This window comes from Sinocyclocheilus anshuiensis, unplaced genomic scaffold (assembly GCF_001515605.1).
Source record: "Sinocyclocheilus anshuiensis isolate Anshui unplaced genomic scaffold, SAMN03320099.WGS_v1.1 scaffold188, whole genome shotgun sequence".
Classification (NCBI taxonomy): domain Eukaryota; kingdom Metazoa; phylum Chordata; class Actinopteri; order Cypriniformes; family Cyprinidae; genus Sinocyclocheilus; species Sinocyclocheilus anshuiensis.
Genome location: NW_015555768.1, coordinates 2,375,495 through 2,395,026, shown reverse-complemented (window position 1 = coordinate 2,395,026; position 19,532 = coordinate 2,375,495). Strand labels below are relative to the sequence as shown.

Here is a 19,532-nt window from a genome sequence, read left to right as displayed (position 1 = left end):
GTATCATTTGCCACGAAACGGCGTCGTTTCAATATGCCTGGGCAGCGCCTACTAGCGACGGCAAACGGAACTGCATGCAAGACGCAAGATGGACGCAAACTTCTAACTTTCTGTTTCTTTTTCGTTTCGCTTTTGCTCGCGCGAGCTGCTCTTCTAGATAGCGCGGCGTCCCTCGTGTAGACAGCACGCGCTGTCGAACGAATTCGAATCCCGGTCAGAATTCGTTAAAAACAGCCCTTCAGACCGATTCGCTGGCAGCCGTTCGTTTTCACAGCCCAACCTTTGCTGTCTTTATGTGGATTCGCTTCCTGGTTGCAACACACAGTCACACAGTACAATTCAAGTCCTTCAAAACGCAGTTCAGCTTGAGAGACCAATCGTCGAGCATAAAAATTGCCCTTAAAGCTTTAAATAAACATTTCATTACTATTTTATGGGAAAGGCAGCATCTTTTTATTCGTTTAAGTGGAATGTCGTGAGCCGTCGAAGATTAGAAATATCTAATATCTCGAGTGCAAAGCGAAATCCTGGGATCTATGCCTCGTCTTCAGGGAGAATGAGACTAACTCGATCAACAGAAGGTGACTGGGGTTAGATGCCTCGCTGACACGTTTAGTTTCTGTTTTGATTTTAATAGCGTTTGTATAGCCTAATCCGGTTTGTTTTGAAATATCAATATGGATATATATACATTTATATATATATATTCAGAAATTCAATTCACAGTATTTTATGTGCTCTTTTTGTTTGTGTTGACAGCTAACGAAACTGTTAATAAGGTCATGGGTATTTCAATGTAATCACACTATTGCAACTTTGTGTACAATTATAAACGACTATCCTATTTTGGTTGAAAGAATTCACGAGTACTGGTTTGGTTGGTTGCTCTTCACTCTAAACCAGTTCAACACTTGAGTCAGCATGGTGCTGGTAAATCTACACGTGATAGTCTTACCTTTGCTCCAAGCTTTTGAATTAATTTGAATAAGGGTTGATTACAGTCACGTTTATACTCCTGTACAATGTCCTCTCTTGTAGCTCCATCAGTGTTTTCTAGATCTTTCTGCATAATCTATAATATAGATCATATCTTATATTAGTCTTTATTCTCAGTGTTTTGAGATTTCTAAATGTAAATTATGGTCAGTATGGTTTGCAATTTGTCAGTCATGTTGATGTATTTACAGTTGTGTTATATGAAGCTCAGTCCATGTTATATATTACGTATATAAATGTTGAGTTTTTAAGATTAAGTCACAATTGACATATTGCGGTATCAATTTTATTATTTATTTATAATTATATTATAAATGTGGTAACTTTTTTCACTGGTCTAAGATGATCATTAGCTGATTCTAGCTTGGTTGACAGATGTTTCAAAAACCAGCTTGACCACCTTAAACTGGTATGACCAGCTGATAGCTGGCTTGGTGGTCTAAGATGATCTGCCCACTAGTACCAGCTTAAACCAGCTAGAAACCAGCAACAAGCTAGAAAAGTTGGAAGTTCGAACTCCACCATGTGCAGAAGACAATAGGCTGCATCTCATATTTCTGTATAGTTGGATGAGTTAATGACGAACAAAGTTATTTTTTAATATTTGACATTCTGGTTATATTATATCCTACATTTGGTTAGTGATTAGTGTGGAAACACTAACATGAGTGTTGCACAGTACTTCACATAAAGAACAATGTGGGGTTTTTTTCAGCATAAGAATTGCGCAATTACGCTTTCTTTAATGCACAATACTTTTTTTGTTTCTTTTAAAGGAGTTGTGTAGCCAGTTCATGAAACTGTTGGTTCTCTTACCGACCAAGTTGTTCACAAATTGGCTCTCTACCAGAGTTTATTGCTTTTACCAACCATTTATCTCAAAATGTCCTTGAGATGACTTTTACAACATGCTCTCTGGTAACAATTCCAGAGTGACAGAAAGTGACCTAGAAAAGTAAAACCATCCATTTTGTTTGTTATTGAAAGAAGGAATGTTTTGGAAGATTGTGAAGCAGTTAGTATAACTCAAACATGTCTTTCCAGGTCTTCTGGAGCCTGTGCATCCAGGCTCAGCAACCTTTAATGAGAGTATTCTAGCTCCACTTCATAACAACTATTTGTATGAGGAATCAGAAGAATGTTTCACGTACAACTCTGCCCATTTGATCAACAATGGCGCTTTACAAAAACGGGTTCGTTTTATCTAAATGTTCTCCATACTGCACTTAATTTTGAGTGATTAGTGAGATTTGTGTCATGCTATAATAAATGTCTTCTTCCAACAGTATGCTGCCTTTTGTTCCGAAAAACGGGAAAAAGGATATTCTGAACAGGAACTTGAAGAGTCATTTGGCTTCCTGTTGCTTGATGATGCAAACAGGGTACAGAAATACAACACTAATGGAGTTTACTGAATCAGCCTGATTTCAAAACTGTTCTTTCTGAAACTTCAAACCCATTACAGCATCATTTGTTTTCCAACAGGCAAGGAAAATTGGCGAAACAGGCTTGTTAGTTGGACAAGCAAAATGCACTACTCTTGGAGACTCCTTGAAAGGTAAAGAAAGCTAGCCATTGCATTATTTGGTGATCATTTTAGCATAACAGCCTGATGTGTTTACTTGCACGCACAAGATAATATTTCACATGTGACTGCAAGAAAATCAGCCAAGAGGAGGTTCTGAAGCCTTCATACTTGTCTGACAGGACTTGTACTGTTTGTCAGCGACGGTTACTGACATGAATCCCAGCTTTGTTTCTTTTTATATATAGTGTAACAGAATTGCAACTTAGTTGTATTGCAGCTGAATAAATCTGCCTCAAACCATCGAAATAAATAGCATATACTAACAAAAATAGTATATAACGGATTACTAAAATAATGCCTTTTATAATAATAGTGTTCACAGGGTTGGTCAGGAGAACTGCATATTTCCAAGTCCATCATGGTTATGAAAAGGAAAAGTGAAAGGATGCTACGTAAGAGATGCATTTAATCTATAGAAAGAGAAAGTGAAGGACTTCCTTTACACTGGTCTTCTCACTAGTGTATGAGATCAAATAGCCTAGATGCAGAAGTATTTACTGCAGTCTAAATTAAGCGTTCAATGCCTCTCAAATTTGCTAGAGACTACAGGGCTGTTATAAACTTCTGGTGGAAGACTATCATATTGTGGAGAAATGAGACCCATTTCAAGCAGAGGAATCTCATATCACTAGTCACATGGTGGGACCATCATGGCTTGAGGATGAGCAGATAATTATTAAGTAGTTTGTAATTAATTTTGTATCATACAAATAGATTTAAGAGGAACGTCTGGGTGTTTGGTGGACAATAAAATCTGAATATGGGACATGCAGCACTACTACTACTAATAAACAATCTCATAATGAAAAAATACAGTTTGATTACTTAAAGCAGGTTTGTGAAAGGGCCATTTGTTTAACCATATGGTCAAATTCAGCACATTTTCTTCATATTCAAATTCTTTCAGGCCTTCACATGATAATGGGTTTCCATATTTCATTTCATTACTGGTTTTAAGTATGATGTAACTGTTAAGTTATGCTTAGTTTATGTGGTTTGAGCCACTTCTGTTTCCTGTGAGGGGAAAGACTTGATATACATGCACCTTGGTGAGTATAAAACCGAAGTCTCTCTTTACAAAGGTTGCGCAACCAAATAAGAGTAAACTTCATGTGATATTGACTAAGTTGCTATCATATCGATGTTCTTTTCTTTTCGTCTGAAATTATTTTCAGACGCAGTGAATAATCTGTAGGAGAATAAGATAAAGTTTGTATTTCAAAGTGTGAAATACTTTTTTGTTTTGTATTAAGAATTTTGTGAACTTCAGAAATGTTGGTGCATTGTTAAGGTTTGTTTAGTCTCAACTCTAAAATATCACTGACAGCGCACACAGTCTGTTCTCTGACCATATGAGGTAAACCAAAGTGTCAAGAACTGGGTGTAAGGGCATACACGTGTTGTTTTTTTGTTTTTTTTGTCAACCAGCCTGGAAAAGATACTACAGTATTTGTTAAAGACGTCTTTGCTGGAATTGCTGTAGTTTTCCTAAAGTAGTTTCAATAAATCTTTGAAAAATACTTTTTTGCCTGAGCCATTTAAGTAGCACGTTATCTAGCTATTAGTTAGTAGAACTGTATATTCTACTTTGTTTTCTAAATTACAGTATATTATATGAATTATTATTGACTGCAATCTGGACCAGATTTTATGTTTTCTATTAAAAGCCTGGCAATGCGAGACTAGGACTTGTTGGCTTAATAATTACCAGGACTAAAGATTAAACTTGTTGGCTGCAGTTTAACATGTCAGGGCAAACAGACCTTCCTGAGAACTCCTTGTGCACCTTTTTTCTCATCCAAAAACTGCTGAAGAACTAGTTTTTCTGGTGTTTGATGGTCCGTTAATTGCCTGTGTTGGGTATGAAAAACATTTCTCAGAATTTTGGAGTCAACACCTTCCACTGAAGCACGTTGTTTGCTTTTATTTTCAGACAGTAGTTTTTGTAACGTAAAGACTTCTTTGAGGGCTAATTTTTCCACAGTTTTGATCTCATGGTGTATGTTGAACACCATCAAAGCTCTTTGGACCTTATCTGTTTTGACTAGTGATTATCTGAAATGTGTGTTAAATACAGCTTTATACAGCTCTCTGTTGTGCAGTGACTTAAATGTTGTGGAGTTGTTTTCTGTTATTGGTTGAGGTGATTAATTTCACATTATATTTCTGATATTTACCCTTAAATTAGGTGTCTATATCTCAAAATACTCTGACTGCCTTGACCTGAAGCGCTGGTATGATGGCAAGACTGGCTACATAGTCATTTTGAAGCTGACCAAGGTATGCAAGTTGGTGGAAAATTGTAATTCTTCCACCCACATTCTGTTAATTTGTGCTGATTTTTCATAATGCACCACATGCAAACATGTTTTCTTATGTATTTAAACATCAGGGGAGAGTGAAAGAGGTTACTGACAACTACACCCAGAATTTCACTCCTCCGACAGCTGGCTACGACTGCCACATATCAGATCAGCTTGGTGCTGTGTCTTCAACTACTAGTTCTTTCTTGGCCTATGAGCGAACACAGGTGATACAGTTCTCAAAAGAAACAGTTCCCTTCCTTCCTTCCTTCCTTCCTTCCTTAGTTTCAAACTGTATATCTAACAGGGTTGGTTTGTCTTGCAGTACTACATGTATGAACTCCGTGATGGAAGCAATGACATAGAAACATGTCCAAGACATGCTTGTCCATTTGCCATTGTGGCATTCTCATATGGGAAGATGAGCACCAAGCCAGAGTTGGAGCAAAAAAGGTTTCGCAGTTTTTATATTCTTTCTATCTTCTTAACAGAAACATTAAGTTTTACGTATAATATTAATGGTGATTTTGACAACTAAAGATTTTTTTCTTTACTGTTTCTTTTCAAGCCAAGACAAAACAGGTAAGAATTATAGATTATTTTGCATGTTTTTTCCTGTTTTGTGGTGAAATTAGGGCAAATAGCGAAGATTCACAATCTTGTCTATTGTCTTTCTTTCATTTATTGTAAAGGGTTTTGAACTCATTTCGAATAATATTCAGTGTATTTTAAATGCTCCTTTGAGAGTATGTAATTACCAACATGGTGTTTTAAGCTAAATTTTGTGTTGTAGTGTTTCATTACCAACCATGGATTGGCCAATTCAAGATTGAATCTGCTGTCTATGATGTTGGTCTTCAGTCTTCGAGCGGAGCCTGGTTCCCAGCAAAGCTGTAGGTTTTATTTAAGTACATGTTTCAATCAGCATTTCATGTTTTCAATGCTATAAACCAGATTTGATAATGTACCAAAAAGCTGCCCAATAATCAAGGGTAGATTATATAGATATACTATATATCTACGGTATAGGACTAAAATGCAAACTGTATTTTTAGCCCAAAGACAGTTCAAATTGACCATGCAATTGGTGTGTCTGAACTGAAGAGGACCTTGCCACGCGAAATCTTTGAAACTTGCATTGTGGGTGAAGGTGTGTTTAACATTTTATTTTGGTAACTGCCAGTATCGCCCATATTGGTGCTAAAACTGTAAATGAGTGCTTGGGCGATGTCTTGTAATTTCTTTCCCTCTATCTCCACACAGTTTGCATAGATGACAGATGTTTCAACTTGTATGACGTTGTCTCCTCTAAGGCGAAAAATGACCTGGCTCAGATAGCCCAAGAGCTGAAGGAAAAAGACATGGTAAATATGGAGAAGAGAGAAATATTTATAATAATTGGACAAAACCACTGAATAAATTTCTGAACAAATCTTGTCTTATGATCATTTCCATTCAACAGGCTCTTGTTATCCCACTGGAAGATTCTGGGTTCCTTATACTGTTACACTCTTCACACCTCTTCTCTTATGAAGGTAAGATGTTGCCCAACAGACTCCAATCCCACTCATTTTCTTCACATAGTAATTGATTTTTGACAACAATGTATAAACCTTTCAAAAACAGACCTACCATGAGCACCGAGGTTGTTAATTAGTGATGTATGCTTTTGTTAATGTCATCAGTGTGTGTCAATTCCTGGTGAAGAACTACAGTGTATTATCAAAATTCCTAAATGTATATTTGTTTATATCTGATTATTAGTAATGAACTTTAAAAAAAAATATATACTTAGAAAACACCTTTAAATTAATAGTGTTATATTTTTTCCATGTTTTTAAATTAGATTTTCATTCGCAATGCTTCATGGGATTGTGAAAATTTGTAAAGAATTGTAAAAATAATAATATTTTTATTTTTATTTTTTTTCTAGATGCAAAGTCGGGTAAGGCAGCAGCACTTCAAGGCATGTTTATTTTCCCAGACTCAAGAACTGTGCCAAGAGGTAACAAGGAGAATAATTAGATTTATTATATTTTTACATCTGTGTACTTTAATGCAGCTTTTATTTGCAAGTCTTTCGCATCTTACGAACATATGTTTTGTATGGTTTTATGTTTAGATGCCAAATCTGACCTGCAAAATTCTAAGGTATCAACAGAAATAATGCAAGTAATCCCAGCACTCAATTATGCAGAAATGGAGATGGAAAAATGTCCTCCAAACCAGCAGGGGCGCTCTCGGATGTCTTTAGAGAAGCATTTGCAAGACTATGGGACTCTTTTTCACCCAGGGCTATTGGACGTTCCCACCAGGGAAGCCAGTATGTTTCCAGATCAATATGATGTGCCTGGTGGTTTTACCCTAATATCGCCTAAATGGTCACAGGAGGCTGGTACTCAATTGAAATCCTATTTTGATGAGCCTTGTGGCTTTACGATTCCAGTAGGGAGGGCGTTGGAGTTACTCACTGCTGGTCGACAACAGCGTGGTGATGATCACGATGATGATGTCTATTACTGCATATCATCACCTGAGGAGGTGCCACAGACTGATGCCCCTATTGAAATGGAGGTGACAAAGCAATCTGAGGCCATTAGTGATGCCTCTGACAAGACAGCTGAAACAGTTGAGAGACAAAAAGATGAGCAAAAGCATTTGTCCACAGAGCAGCCTCAACCTGCTTTGCCAGAGGGGCTTGGAAAGCTGGGAACAGCTGTAGTTACAGTAGCTGACAGTGTGTTGGAATATCCAACTTCCACAGTGTCACCCAAATTGGATGATGTCCCTGCAGAGAATTGTGTAAGTATTGAGACTGATGTTGAGAAAAAATCTCAAGGTAGTACTAAAGGAGATGCTGATGGAGTCGGTGTAGATTTATCTACACAAGAGACTCCCATCCAAACTAGCAGTACACCATTAATCAAATCAGCAGAAGAAGGTGCTACTGCTGTAAGTGGGGGGATGGAGGATAATACACATCCTGAGAAAACAATGCCTGATCCTGATAAGAAAGTAAATCGGAGGTCCTTTTCAAGGCGTAGAGGTAGGAAGCGCAGAACTCATTGGAAAACCATGCAGATTAAAAAAGTTAAAAAAAAGATTGCTTTACCAACTTCAAGTTTGCCTGTCGTTTTGCCAGTGAATTCTCCCGATGACCCTACGAAAGACCAGATTAAGACTAAAACCGTGCATGCTGATGACATCAGTCAAAGACCCCATTCAACTCGTAGGGGCAAGGGATGCAGGCGAAATCTGAGTGAAGCCAGACAAACACAAGACCCTTTATTAAGTGTGACAACTAAAACTATAGATGATCAAAGTATAAAAAATGAGACACGTCCTTCAAAAAGAGAATGGCGGTCTCTTCCAAGGCGTAAAAGATTGTGGAATGCAGATGCCAATCTGAAACGTTCTTTGAGATCAGATGCTGTAAAGAACAATGAGGAAACTACAATGAATGTACAGCACAATGAAACAAAACAATGTTTGTCTAGCTCGCACAAGAGGAAGATGGAGGGATTTAGTTTGAGGGAACGATATGGTTTAAAGACCATAATCACAAACTGTGGTAGAGTCTTTGTTCCGCATGGTTCAGATGTTTACGTAGAGTCTGCAAAAAAGGAGAAAATGCATGTCGAGATGAGCATTGACACAAATGCAGAAATGATTTCTCCTGTGGAGAACAAATCCAAAGAAATAGTGGAAAGTAAGGGAGAATCTCCCTCGATGGGTAAAGAAGAATTGCCCTCAAAAGATCCACTGGTCAATGACAATGAAGACTCAGACAGCCCTTCAAAAGACATGCCAAGTGCGCTCTTGTCAGCATTAAGGATATTGAGAAAACTTAACAAAACCCATTCATTAGAAAGTGACAAAAGTCAGGATTTATGTCCAGAAAAGTCCATGAATGTGACATCAAACATGGCTGTAGGTGTCCAACAAAATAACAAAGAGCATCCTGTTGCTGTTCAAGCAGATGCAACTTCCAGTATTCCCAGAGTTTCTGACCAGTCCACTCATTCGGACCAAAAAGTATCATCTCCTGACAAAATCAAAAAGAAAGCAAAACATGATGTGTACAGTGCAATATCTATTAGCAAATTAAAGACAGTGCTCAGAAGGGGAAAGAGGATGAAATCTCCTTCCCCTGGAGGCAGTGCAAAATCTGAACCAGATAACACAGAGCCAGAGTCGAAAAAAGGAAAGCTGGGTGCCATCATGGATCTGAAGTGTGATACTGCCAAAAATGAGTTGAAAGACAAAGGATTACAACCCATGAATGATGAGGCACTGCATACGCCAATGAAAAGTGTGGAGTTAACAAAACAACCTGTGTCTTGGAGAGGTCTTATTCACAAGGCATCAAAAGAAAATGGTAAGAAAATTATTAGTTTACACGTTCCGTCATTAAAAAAATGTTCACATACCAAGAGTGGGAAAGTGTCCAGAAAGTGTTCTGTGCATATTTGCAACCAGTTTCAAACCTCAATCCTTTGTGATTACGTTTCATTCTCTGTAGTAGTAGTCACTAAATTAGACTGGCTTGATATTAAGGCATGATTATGCTGGTGTATTAAAATTGGCCCCACGTTTTCCCTCTCCATCTGGCTGTCTTCAGTGTGCATGTTCTTCTGCTTAAGGCCACTGTCATACTCTACTTCCTCTTATTCTTTTGTATGTCTGCATGATTATGCACTTTGCTACTGCTATTTTATGCTTTGTCTTTGTCTATTTCTTACAGGGTCCCTCAATTTTGACACATCAGCACCTTTTGAAATAGCAAAGCACACTGACCAGCAGCTCATATCTTCGCTTATTGGGGATAGGGTGGGAAGGAGAAGAATTAGCACTGATGGCAAAGCCAGTGCAGAGAGACTGAGCACGGGTGCATCTCTGCCCCCAGATGCTTTGAGTTTACTGGCTGACTTGGCTCTTGGTGCAAGTAATGATAAAATGTTAATGAACTTAGAAGCCAAGGCTGGCCAGGAGGCCCTTGATGGAGTGAATGCTAGCGGCTCCCCGGAGTCACTCCTTAATGCCCTTCTTCGTTATCCATCAGCCAGGTTTAATTTACCCCCCCGGTCTCCTTTCCCAGAAGGTCTTTTAGTGACTGGGGAACTGATTTTGGAAATATCAAAAGAACATTCTTACTCACAGACCACCTCTCCGCTGTCAGGTTTGTCAGGTCCATCTCCCAAGGTTTCTTTTCCATCTGGAAGTGTAGAATCACCTCTGTCATTGAAAACTGGGCTTCATCTGAACCTACCCAAAGATGCTGTGGCCTCTTGTCACCAAGAGGAAGGGGGCAAAGCAGAATGGAAGCATTTGATTACTCCAAATAAGCCATTGTCGGAGATCCTAAAGACGAAACCGCGGAGATCCAGAATTTTACGCAACAGAAGCATAATCGAAAAGGAGGGAATGATTCAAGTGACGAGGATTTGGAAAGAGCCATATGATTTTAAATTTGACAGCAAGTTAACCAATGAAAGTAAAGACAAAACTCTCACACGAGCACTTCATGGGTAAGTAGTGCTTGTTGCTCCTAAATCTCGATGAAGGTTTAATTATGATTATTGTGGTGAATATTTAATATTGTTTTTATGTTGATTTGTGGCCAACAAGCTATTCACACAAGACAAATATCAAAACATTATGGCTTTTATTTACTTATTTTTCTGATTAGTGACAGTATAGTGACAATTTAAAGGAATACTTCACCCAAAATGAAAAATTCAAAACTCAAAAATAAGGATTTTTTTCGTCTGCTGGTACACGCCATTTCCATTTTTTTACTTGCCTTTCCAATATTTTCATTTGCCCTGCTAAAAAAATTATTTAAAGGTATTAATACATTTTTATTTTCCATAAATATTTCTATTATTTTTATTCTTAATATTTTAGAATAACTAACTAACTAATAGAATATCATTTTATTCTATTAGTTATCGTGTTATTTTTTACATAAACTTTTACACATTTTACTAATTGGGCTTTTCCTAAACTATCTTGTCAAACTGAAATGAAAGCGAGTAAAATATGTTGAAATATGATATGCATTCATATAGGCAACTTACATATAGTCTAAATGTGTACGAAACGAGGATGTAAATATTTTGCTATCATATAAAAAAATATGAAATATAATACGATATAGATATAAAGTAATGTGATTGTTTACACTTCAGCATAACGAATGTTACAGTCTAATGTTTAGATCAGTGTTTGATCTACTATCAGATGTCGATGTTTATAATGTGCTAAGCAATAAGAATTTTGTTTATAAAATATCAGAATGTTGTTTATGAACTGTGTGTTAATACAGACAAAGCATATGTGCATGAATGACGGTACAAAATCATGTTGTTTTTATTGTTAGGAGTGGACAAAATTAGTATTAGTAACAGCTAATGTTGTATACATGTACCGTACGTCAGTGTGAATGAAATATGATACTAATTGCTTTGAAAAGTTTAATGCTTACAGCTTGATACGTGTAGGCCTACCCCTGGTTTCACAGAGAACACAGAGGACACAGGCTTAAGCCTAGTTCCAGACTAAAATACATTTCTGAGCTGTTTTAACTGAAAGAAACTTGCACTGACATACCTTAAAATATGTCAGTTCCATTGTTTTATCTCAAGATACACCAGTAATGTTTTCTTCTGGCACATTTATAAAAGTTAATGTAATTAGTAATTAATTACTTTTTTTAAAGTAACTTACCAATACTGTATGTAACACTGATGACATGATGCAAACAATTACTGATTGGTTTGTATTTTTAAAACATATTCTTATTGATTCTATCAAGACTATTTCAAGTCTTTACAATTACAATTTCTCTCATTTAGAGAATGTCTTGAGTTTGCAAGATATAAAAATGCCACATACTTAAAATATGCCAAAGATGCGGTTTGCAACAGTAACAGTTTTAACATCGTTTAACAGCTTTTGTGGTAATCTTTTGAGTCATCATAACCCATAAATAGACATTCCAAAAAGGCTCTGAATTTCTTTTTCCTTCTTTCTTAATGTTGACAGGAAATGGAACTTCAACATTGAAGACACCTATGAGGATGTCCATCTCATTTTTCACATGTGGATCGGTCTTTTCTATAGTAAACACACCTCCAGGTTATTTCATCTTGAAAACAGTACCGCGCTTCCAAAGGAGAAGGAGGTTGAAATTGTTCATTTGGACATAAACGCTATTCAGAATGCCGTGTCATTGCTCAGTGTTGATTTGAGCCAGAAAGCAGACTCAGCCAAGCCTGTGCATGTTTCATCAGAGGTTTTGGATCTTTCTGTGAAAAACGATGAGCCTGTGAATCTTCATTCAGTCTCAAATCAGTGCAAAAGCAAAGACACTGCATCACAACCTGGTGAAATGTCATCTCATAAGCATGAAATGGCACCAAGGCATTCACCTTCTGGGACAAGTCTCTCCTCCAGTCCGAAAGTTACAGCATTGATGGTAATAGATTATATCTTACACCATTAAAATTGTACAGTATTTAGGTGATGTAAACAATGTATTTCTTTTTTTTCCCTTGATGAGATATTGTATATTTTTATAGAATTTTAAAATGTTCTATGACAACAGAAATCAGTCATTTGTGAACTCTTTAATTACCTGGCTGATAATTCTAAAATGTCTAGATTTTTTTGTTATTATAAACAAATTCTTATATTTTTAATAAAATATTTTTGTAATGGTTATACGTATTTATAGGTATTTTTATAGAATCTTTCATTTTTCTGAGATAACAATTTGTTAGCTTTTAGTCTTTAGTTTCTTGTCATCTTTATACATAAAGTACTGTGCAAAAGTTTTAGGCCATTAGTATTTTCACCAAAAAAAAGGGGGGGAAATGGTTTTAATCCAGTTATTTCTATCTTTTGCTGTAGTGTATCAGTAGGAAATATGAGTTTACATTTCCAAACATTCCTTTTGCCATTAATTGTAATTGAGATTTTTGTATTCACAAGGAGTCTGACAACAGCCAGTGCTCCACACAGAGATCTGATCTCACCATCATCCAGTCCGTCTGGGATTACAAGAAAAACAGAAAAAGCTGAGATAGACTAAAACCAGAAGAACTGTGGCAACGTCTCCAAGATACTTGAAGAAACCTTCCTGCTAAGCTACAGAACTGTGAAAAGTTTTAGGCGCTTGTGTAAAACTGTTAGCTGTGAGGATGCATTCAAAAATAATGTCATAAATAGATTTATTTATCAATTAACTTCTATTTACTAAATCTAATCAACATTCGGTGTGACCACCCTTTGCATTTAAAACAGCTTTTGTCCTAGGTACACTAGCACAGTTTTTCAGGTAGCTTTGTGGGAAGGTTTCTCAAAGTGTCTTGGAGACATTGCCACAGTTCTTCTGGATTTAGTCTGTATCAGTTTATTTCTGTTTCTTCATGTAATCCTAGATGGACTGGATGATGGTGAGATAATATCTCTGTGTGGAGCATACTGTCTGTTAATGGCAAAAGGAATGCTTGGAAGGAAGTGAAAACTAATATACTTACAAGACAGAAATAACTGACTTAAAACAAAGACTATAGAATACCCAAGACGTGTCACTCGTATAGTTTTGAATGGGGGAAAAATGCAAAGCTCAGTATGGCCGCTCTATCAAAGGAAGCCCCGCCTTCTGAGTAAAATAGCCAATCGCTCATCGGTAAAGTCATCACGTCACTGCAGCTGTTGTTAGAAGTCCCGGTTGCTATAGAAACAGTCAGCATTCTGGAGACGTGCGCTTAGGACTGCGTATGTGCATTGGCTGGTCTGGCCTGAAAAATAAGCTTTTTTGATGCTATTTGAGCAGAAGAAACAACATTTATGAGACAGTTGTTGTCAGATTTCATTGGTGATTTAAAATCTGAAATTTAATCGTCAGCTTGCCTAACAGTTTTGGAGAATTTAATGTTTCCCCATTCAAAGAGATAGGAGCTACACTTGCGTGCCCAAGAGGCATTTCAAAGATGGCTGCCAGGTGAAATGACTTGCCTTAAAGGGACTTTGCTTAAAACCTTGTTTGTTTGTTTTTTTTGTGAAAATACTAATGACCTAAGACTTTTGCACAGTACTGTTTGTTTTTAAGTATATATTCTTGTACAGCGGATTTAATATTGATTTATTTGCATATTTTCATTTCTCTGTTACAGAATTATAGATCTGCTGTGGATGTACCAGTGGAAAGTTCAGTGCCTGACAGTGACAATGGCACTGATGATGAAAATGACATCAGCACTGACTGCTCATATTCACAGCACTTGAAGAAAAACAGTGCGTACAACTATTTGTGTGAGCAAGCATCAAATATGAGAATAGGTGTTCGGATACTTAAACCAAAGGTCAGAAATGTTGCAAATACTAAAGAATCCACCAGCGTGAACACTTCTGGTCCCCCCAAAATTGGTGTTTTCCATCAAATACTTAGTCCCATAAAACCATCAGCATTCTCAAAACCACACCGTCTGGTTTTGGGTAGGAAAAATTTTGATCTGGGTTTAAAGAATGAAACTGGGCATGTGCCGCATGTAAATCTGCAAAAGGAGAATATGCCTGACAGTGCAGGCAGTAAAGAGATTTTTGAAGCAAAGAAAGAAAGAAAGAAAGATGGGTGCCCAGAAGCTGTGATTGATGAAAATGTTGACAAGACTTTAGAACTTAAAACTGGAGCATCTGTTTTGTTGGAGGAAGAGAGTGTATATGTGGCTGAAGACAGTAAAGTTCTCTCAAATGAAGATAGCCGGCATGGATGTCTGACGATTATGGAAGATGGAAATGTTGAAGAAAACATAACTTCTGAAATGCCTAGCCAAGATCAGACTAGTATTGTAGAGTATAAAGAGACTGCTCATGCAAAGGAAAATCTTAAACCTTTACTAGATCTGAAAGATCATGCAAACATGGTTGATGAGCTGAGAGATGCTGCATCACATGAGACTAATGTTGAAGAGCATAATGAGATGTCAAATGCAATGGAAGAACCGAAACCTTTACTAGATTACACAAATTTAGTTGACCATGTTGATGAGCTAAGTGATATTTCATCAGATGAGAGGAGAGTTGAAGAGCATAAAGAGACTGCTCATGCAAAGGAAAATCTTAAACCTTTACTAGATCTGAAAGAGCATGCAAACATGGTTGATGAGCTGAAAGATGCTGCATCACATGAGACTTATGTTGAAGAGCATAATGAGATGTCAAATGCAATGGAAGAACCGAAACCTTTACTAGATGACACAAATCTAGCTGACCATGTTGATGAGCTAAGTGATATTTCATCAGATGAGAGGAGAGTTGAAGAGCATAATGAGACTTCTAATGCAAATGAAGAACTTAAGCCTGTGCATGATCTGAAAGATCATGCAAATATGGCTGATGAGCTAAAAGATGCTTTGTCAGAAGAGACTAACATTGAAGAGTGTAATGAATTTTCTAATGCAAAAGAAGATCTTGATCTGAAAGATCAATCAAATGCGGTTGATGCATCATCCCATGAGACTGAACGTAATGACACTAAAGAGCCTGTGGAAGAGAAAGAAGGTCATACAGGTGAGGAAATGATGCAAGAAATTGAGATTAAGTCGCAAAAGGAAGAAGCAAACCTGGATGGCAGTGATACTGAACGTGAGACGTCCACAGCAATGGAGGAACATCTAGATGAATTTGCTTTGGGTCTGCAGGATGATCTAAACAGTGTTAATATGGAATTCAGTGACGAGGATTCTGAAACCAAGGTACCGATGGAAGTTTATGTTCAGAACAGCTCCACTGACAAATCATCTGCCTTCATCGATGACGACCATGACATGAAGATGCAAAAGAGTGAAAAACAACCTCAGACACCAGAGGAGGCAAACCTTGAAGATGATGCCCTTGAAGAATTTAGCAAAGATTCATGCCAGGGTGAAGATCAGCTCTTGTCTGTTCAAGAGAAACACACCCCAGCTGCTAATAATGATACTCCTGAAGTAATGCATGATGAGAGTGAAACCAAGACTATTGAGCAGAGTATAGTGGTCCAACAAGAAGCTCTTGACGTTTGTCAGGATGAGTCAAAACCAACAAGTACTGCTGAACCCACCAAAATAGATATGAGTCATTCAGAAAAAGATGATGAAAGAGATTTAGGCCAGCAAGATGCATCTGAAGTCACTGGTGAGAATGGCACACTCGTTGACGAGAATGAAACACAAAGTCAAGGTTCTTATGAAGATCAGATCATAGAAACATACCAAGAATGCCTGTCCCCCAAAATTTGTGCATCACCCCCCAATACCACGACTGATTCTCGTAATGAAGCAGTTGCTCATCAAGCTTTGACAATCAGCAAACGCTCAGAAGCGGAGGTAACCAGTATGTGCTCTACTCCCACTCAAGATGAAATTCCATGTTATCCAGAAGTAAACGAAGGATTCAGGGAAGAGGATATGAATAGGGACCTGTACTATCCAGACAACACTGATCACTCTGATATGTTACCACCTAAAAGTCCTGTAAGCCCTCACCCCCTTGTTTCTACCATAACACCATTATCTGACTTTACAGGACTTTACAATGACAACCTAAGGTGGAAGAGAAGCAAATACCCTGGCACAATGGATTTTAAAGATAAATATGCATTAACTTCTGAGCATTCACCCAGTGAGGACCCTTTTCCATTAAGGCACAAACTCTATCCCACCTCTCAACAAAAAGATGATGAGACCTGTAACTTCATAGAGGGTGCATCTCAGAATGATTCTGAACTCTATTACAGAGACGATTTGTATGGATATTACTACAGATCTGATAAAGATATACCGTGGCAGGAATACCAAACACAGGAATCCATTGATCACCAATCGTACCCATGTGAAAACAACTCTGGTGGAGACAATGATCCACCCAGTTGTTCTAAGTATATCACATCTGAACGTGAGTATTCCTACAAGCACAAAAAGCGTGCGAAGAAAGGGACCGATGACTATTGTTGGGCAGAAGAGAAGTATAAATCGGACCCTCTATCTTTCAAATACCCAATAAAGGTTACTTGTACTGCAGACTATGAAATGGAAATAAACCGAAGTTCAAAAAAGAAGTCTAGAAAAAGCAAATTCCCAGGTGCCTTCCATCAAAATGCTGAGTGGGATGACGAAGACTCTTCCGACAGCATCCATAAAACGTCATCCTTTGAAACGTATCAAACAAAGCCAACTAGGTCGGTCAAAGTTAGTTCCCTTCCACATGTTAAGCCAAGCAAGCAGCGGTTTGACTGGCACAGGTATTTCAGAAGGGAGGCGACTTGCAGTCAGCCATTAGATGCGAGTAAGAGGGATAACAAATTTGACATTCCACCCTCATCCATTGTCACCATTTTGGACAGGAAAGGAAACCGTGTTATATTCAATAACTCTCCCACCATGAAACCATCTTTTGATGGAAGTAATTTGACTAAAGGACTTGAAGACTCTTTTAATGACTGGCAAGAACAACAAAGTAAGGCTGACGTGACCCGGTCTGCACTTGATCTCGAGTACCTCGTCTTCTCTGGAAATATTGATCGGGTTCTCAAAGAAACTAAGAGCTCTGCCAGTACCACATCACGTTGTAGGTCAAATCCTGACCTGGCTACATGTCCCATGACTGTTCGGTTTTCAAATCTCAGTGAAGTAGAGAGTTCCGCTGAACTTGGTAAAGCACAGCCATCACTTACCGATTTTAAGATTAAAGTGGACATGTCCGACAGGAAAGAGATGAGGGAAAAAGTGAGAAACCGTAAACATCTCCAAAGACCTTTCTGTGAAAAAGGCAATGACGTTAAGTTCTCTGGGATATCAGAAATAACAGAGCAGTGCGCTGTTGCATACAAGTCCATGATGAACGATGTCTGCAGCGGGAAGACTCTCCCTCGTTCAGCTGAGGCAAGAAAGAGGAAGTTTGATCGAGAGAGTGTTAGGCATTATCCTAGATTCTGTGGGCGCATCAAGAAAAACGTTTTTGACAATCCTCATGACAATCTAAAGTCTACTGTGACGCAAGCGTCTAAGATTAAGTACAGGTTCTATATCCTTGTCACATCAACAGATACCTTCTTTGAAGAAACCAAGGTAAGAAAGTTAATGCATTAGAAGAATCTTATAAAGTGGTCCAAAACATTGAAAAGAGTTTCATGTGAATTTCTATGATTTGTAGAACCTTTTGGAGATTGAGGGCCACATACCGGTTGAGCCAGATGAGTTTGACCTCAATGGTGACAATCAGTCCCCTCTGCTCATTATACTGAGGAATGAGGACATTGCAGAGCACATATGTGAGGTAAGTGAATGAGTGAAGCACAAAATTTTGTTAAAGCACTAGTGTTAATTCCTCAGTAACAAATGTGTTAAGCTGAAACTGTGTAAATCATAATTTAATTTAATGATTTTGCCTAGAGACAAAAAGGCAGCTTGAAACATTTGTAGAGTTCATTTGCAAAAACCGATAACTCCATTTTTATTTTTTGACGTTTTTTTTTATTGCGCATTCCAAGTAATATCAATCAAACTGCAGTTGGGTTGTTTTGATTTAGTAATAATAACTAAAACAAATACAGGTAATTTGCAAAATGAAAGTTCATTGAAAGTATGTTTTTTTTACATATTAAAAGTTTGTTTTATAGCAAAAGCAGATAACTCCAACAGTCGTTTTTTTGGGAAAAGCAGATAACTCCACATTTCATGTTTTAGAGTTTAAAAAAAACACTCGTTTAATCTTTGTAATCTCCTCAGATTATGGAGCCAGATCGGCCTCAAAAATAATACATTTATAAAACAAAATTCATAAATGCACAGCACAATTTACATTTACAAAATCCAATTCGTAAATTCAAAACACAATTAATAAATACAGAAAAGCATAAATATTTCCCCAAATGCTCACACAAAAGCATCTTACCTAAATAAATTTAAAATGTTTACACAAATATGTATATATCAAGTTCTTGAATTAATTTCCATCACACATTTATGAATGATGTTACATGTATTTATGGATCGTTGAATCTGCATTTGCAAATCATCACACATGCGTGGACTGCTTTGAATTTGTGTGCGGTATTTTTGAGACCTTCCTGGCAGGTTAAGATTCATAAATATCTTTTTTTGGAGGATGTTCCGTTCAGCCAATCGCGGTGAGCTTTTAATCCACCAATCAAAACACTCTTTACTGAACAGACTCAAGAAGCTCAACGCTGCGCTTGTACTGTGCATTGTTTCTATCATCGGTTCCTTGATGTAAAGACATTTTAATGGGTTTTTTTTTTTTTAGCACCTGATTACAATTTCTACAAAATCACATTATGATTTATATCGTTCACACAAAATACAGCTACCCGGTTAGTCTGCTGTCTTATACACCAAAGTTGCACATACGCTGTTTATTTAGCCTGGTCTCATATTTATACGTAGGTATTAATACGTAACATTTACAAGCACAAAACGTACACTTTTGTACTTTTTATTCATGCTAAAACATAATTTAGACGTATTTCAACGTTTAAAACGTACAAATCGCTACGTACTTTTAGCTAAAAAACGTAAAAATATTTACGTATCTTTTATATCATTAAGATATTCGTATCAATGCATTTTTATCATTTT

At 37.3% G+C, this 19,532-nt stretch overlaps 1 protein-coding gene across 3 annotated transcripts in view; it reads left to right on the top strand.

The window, feature by feature from the left end:
• The first annotated feature begins 46 nt into the window (after positions 1–46).
• tasor2 (transcription activation suppressor family member 2) overlaps positions 47–19,532 on the top strand; it is a 25,595-nt gene continuing 6,109 nt past the window's right edge. The window contains exons 1-19 of one of the 3 annotated variants that reach the window (XM_016468291.1): positions 47–581; positions 2,041–2,189; positions 2,283–2,378; positions 2,482–2,554; positions 4,773–4,864; positions 4,977–5,114; positions 5,213–5,340; positions 5,456–5,469; positions 5,681–5,780; positions 5,943–6,037; positions 6,151–6,251; positions 6,350–6,422; positions 6,821–6,892; positions 7,010–7,933; positions 8,030–9,265; positions 9,632–10,415; positions 11,935–12,367; positions 14,070–18,002; positions 18,088–18,210. In XM_016468291.1, the coding sequence (XP_016323777.1) occupies positions 434–581; positions 2,041–2,189; positions 2,283–2,378; positions 2,482–2,554; positions 4,773–4,864; positions 4,977–5,114; positions 5,213–5,340; positions 5,456–5,469; positions 5,681–5,780; positions 5,943–6,037; positions 6,151–6,251; positions 6,350–6,422; positions 6,821–6,892; positions 7,010–7,933; positions 8,030–9,265; positions 9,632–10,415; positions 11,935–12,367; positions 14,070–18,002; positions 18,088–18,210 (8,712 nt within the window). In that variant the 5' untranslated portion in view covers positions 47–433. Of the gene's footprint in view, positions 582–2,040; positions 2,190–2,282; positions 2,379–2,481; positions 2,555–4,772; positions 4,865–4,976; positions 5,115–5,212; positions 5,341–5,455; positions 5,470–5,680; positions 5,781–5,942; positions 6,038–6,150; positions 6,252–6,349; positions 6,423–6,820; positions 6,893–7,009; positions 9,266–9,631; positions 10,416–11,934; positions 12,368–14,069; positions 18,003–18,087; positions 18,211–19,532 lie in introns of all 3 variants that reach the window. The other 2 variants (XM_016468290.1, XM_016468289.1) reach the window with 2 other exon arrangements.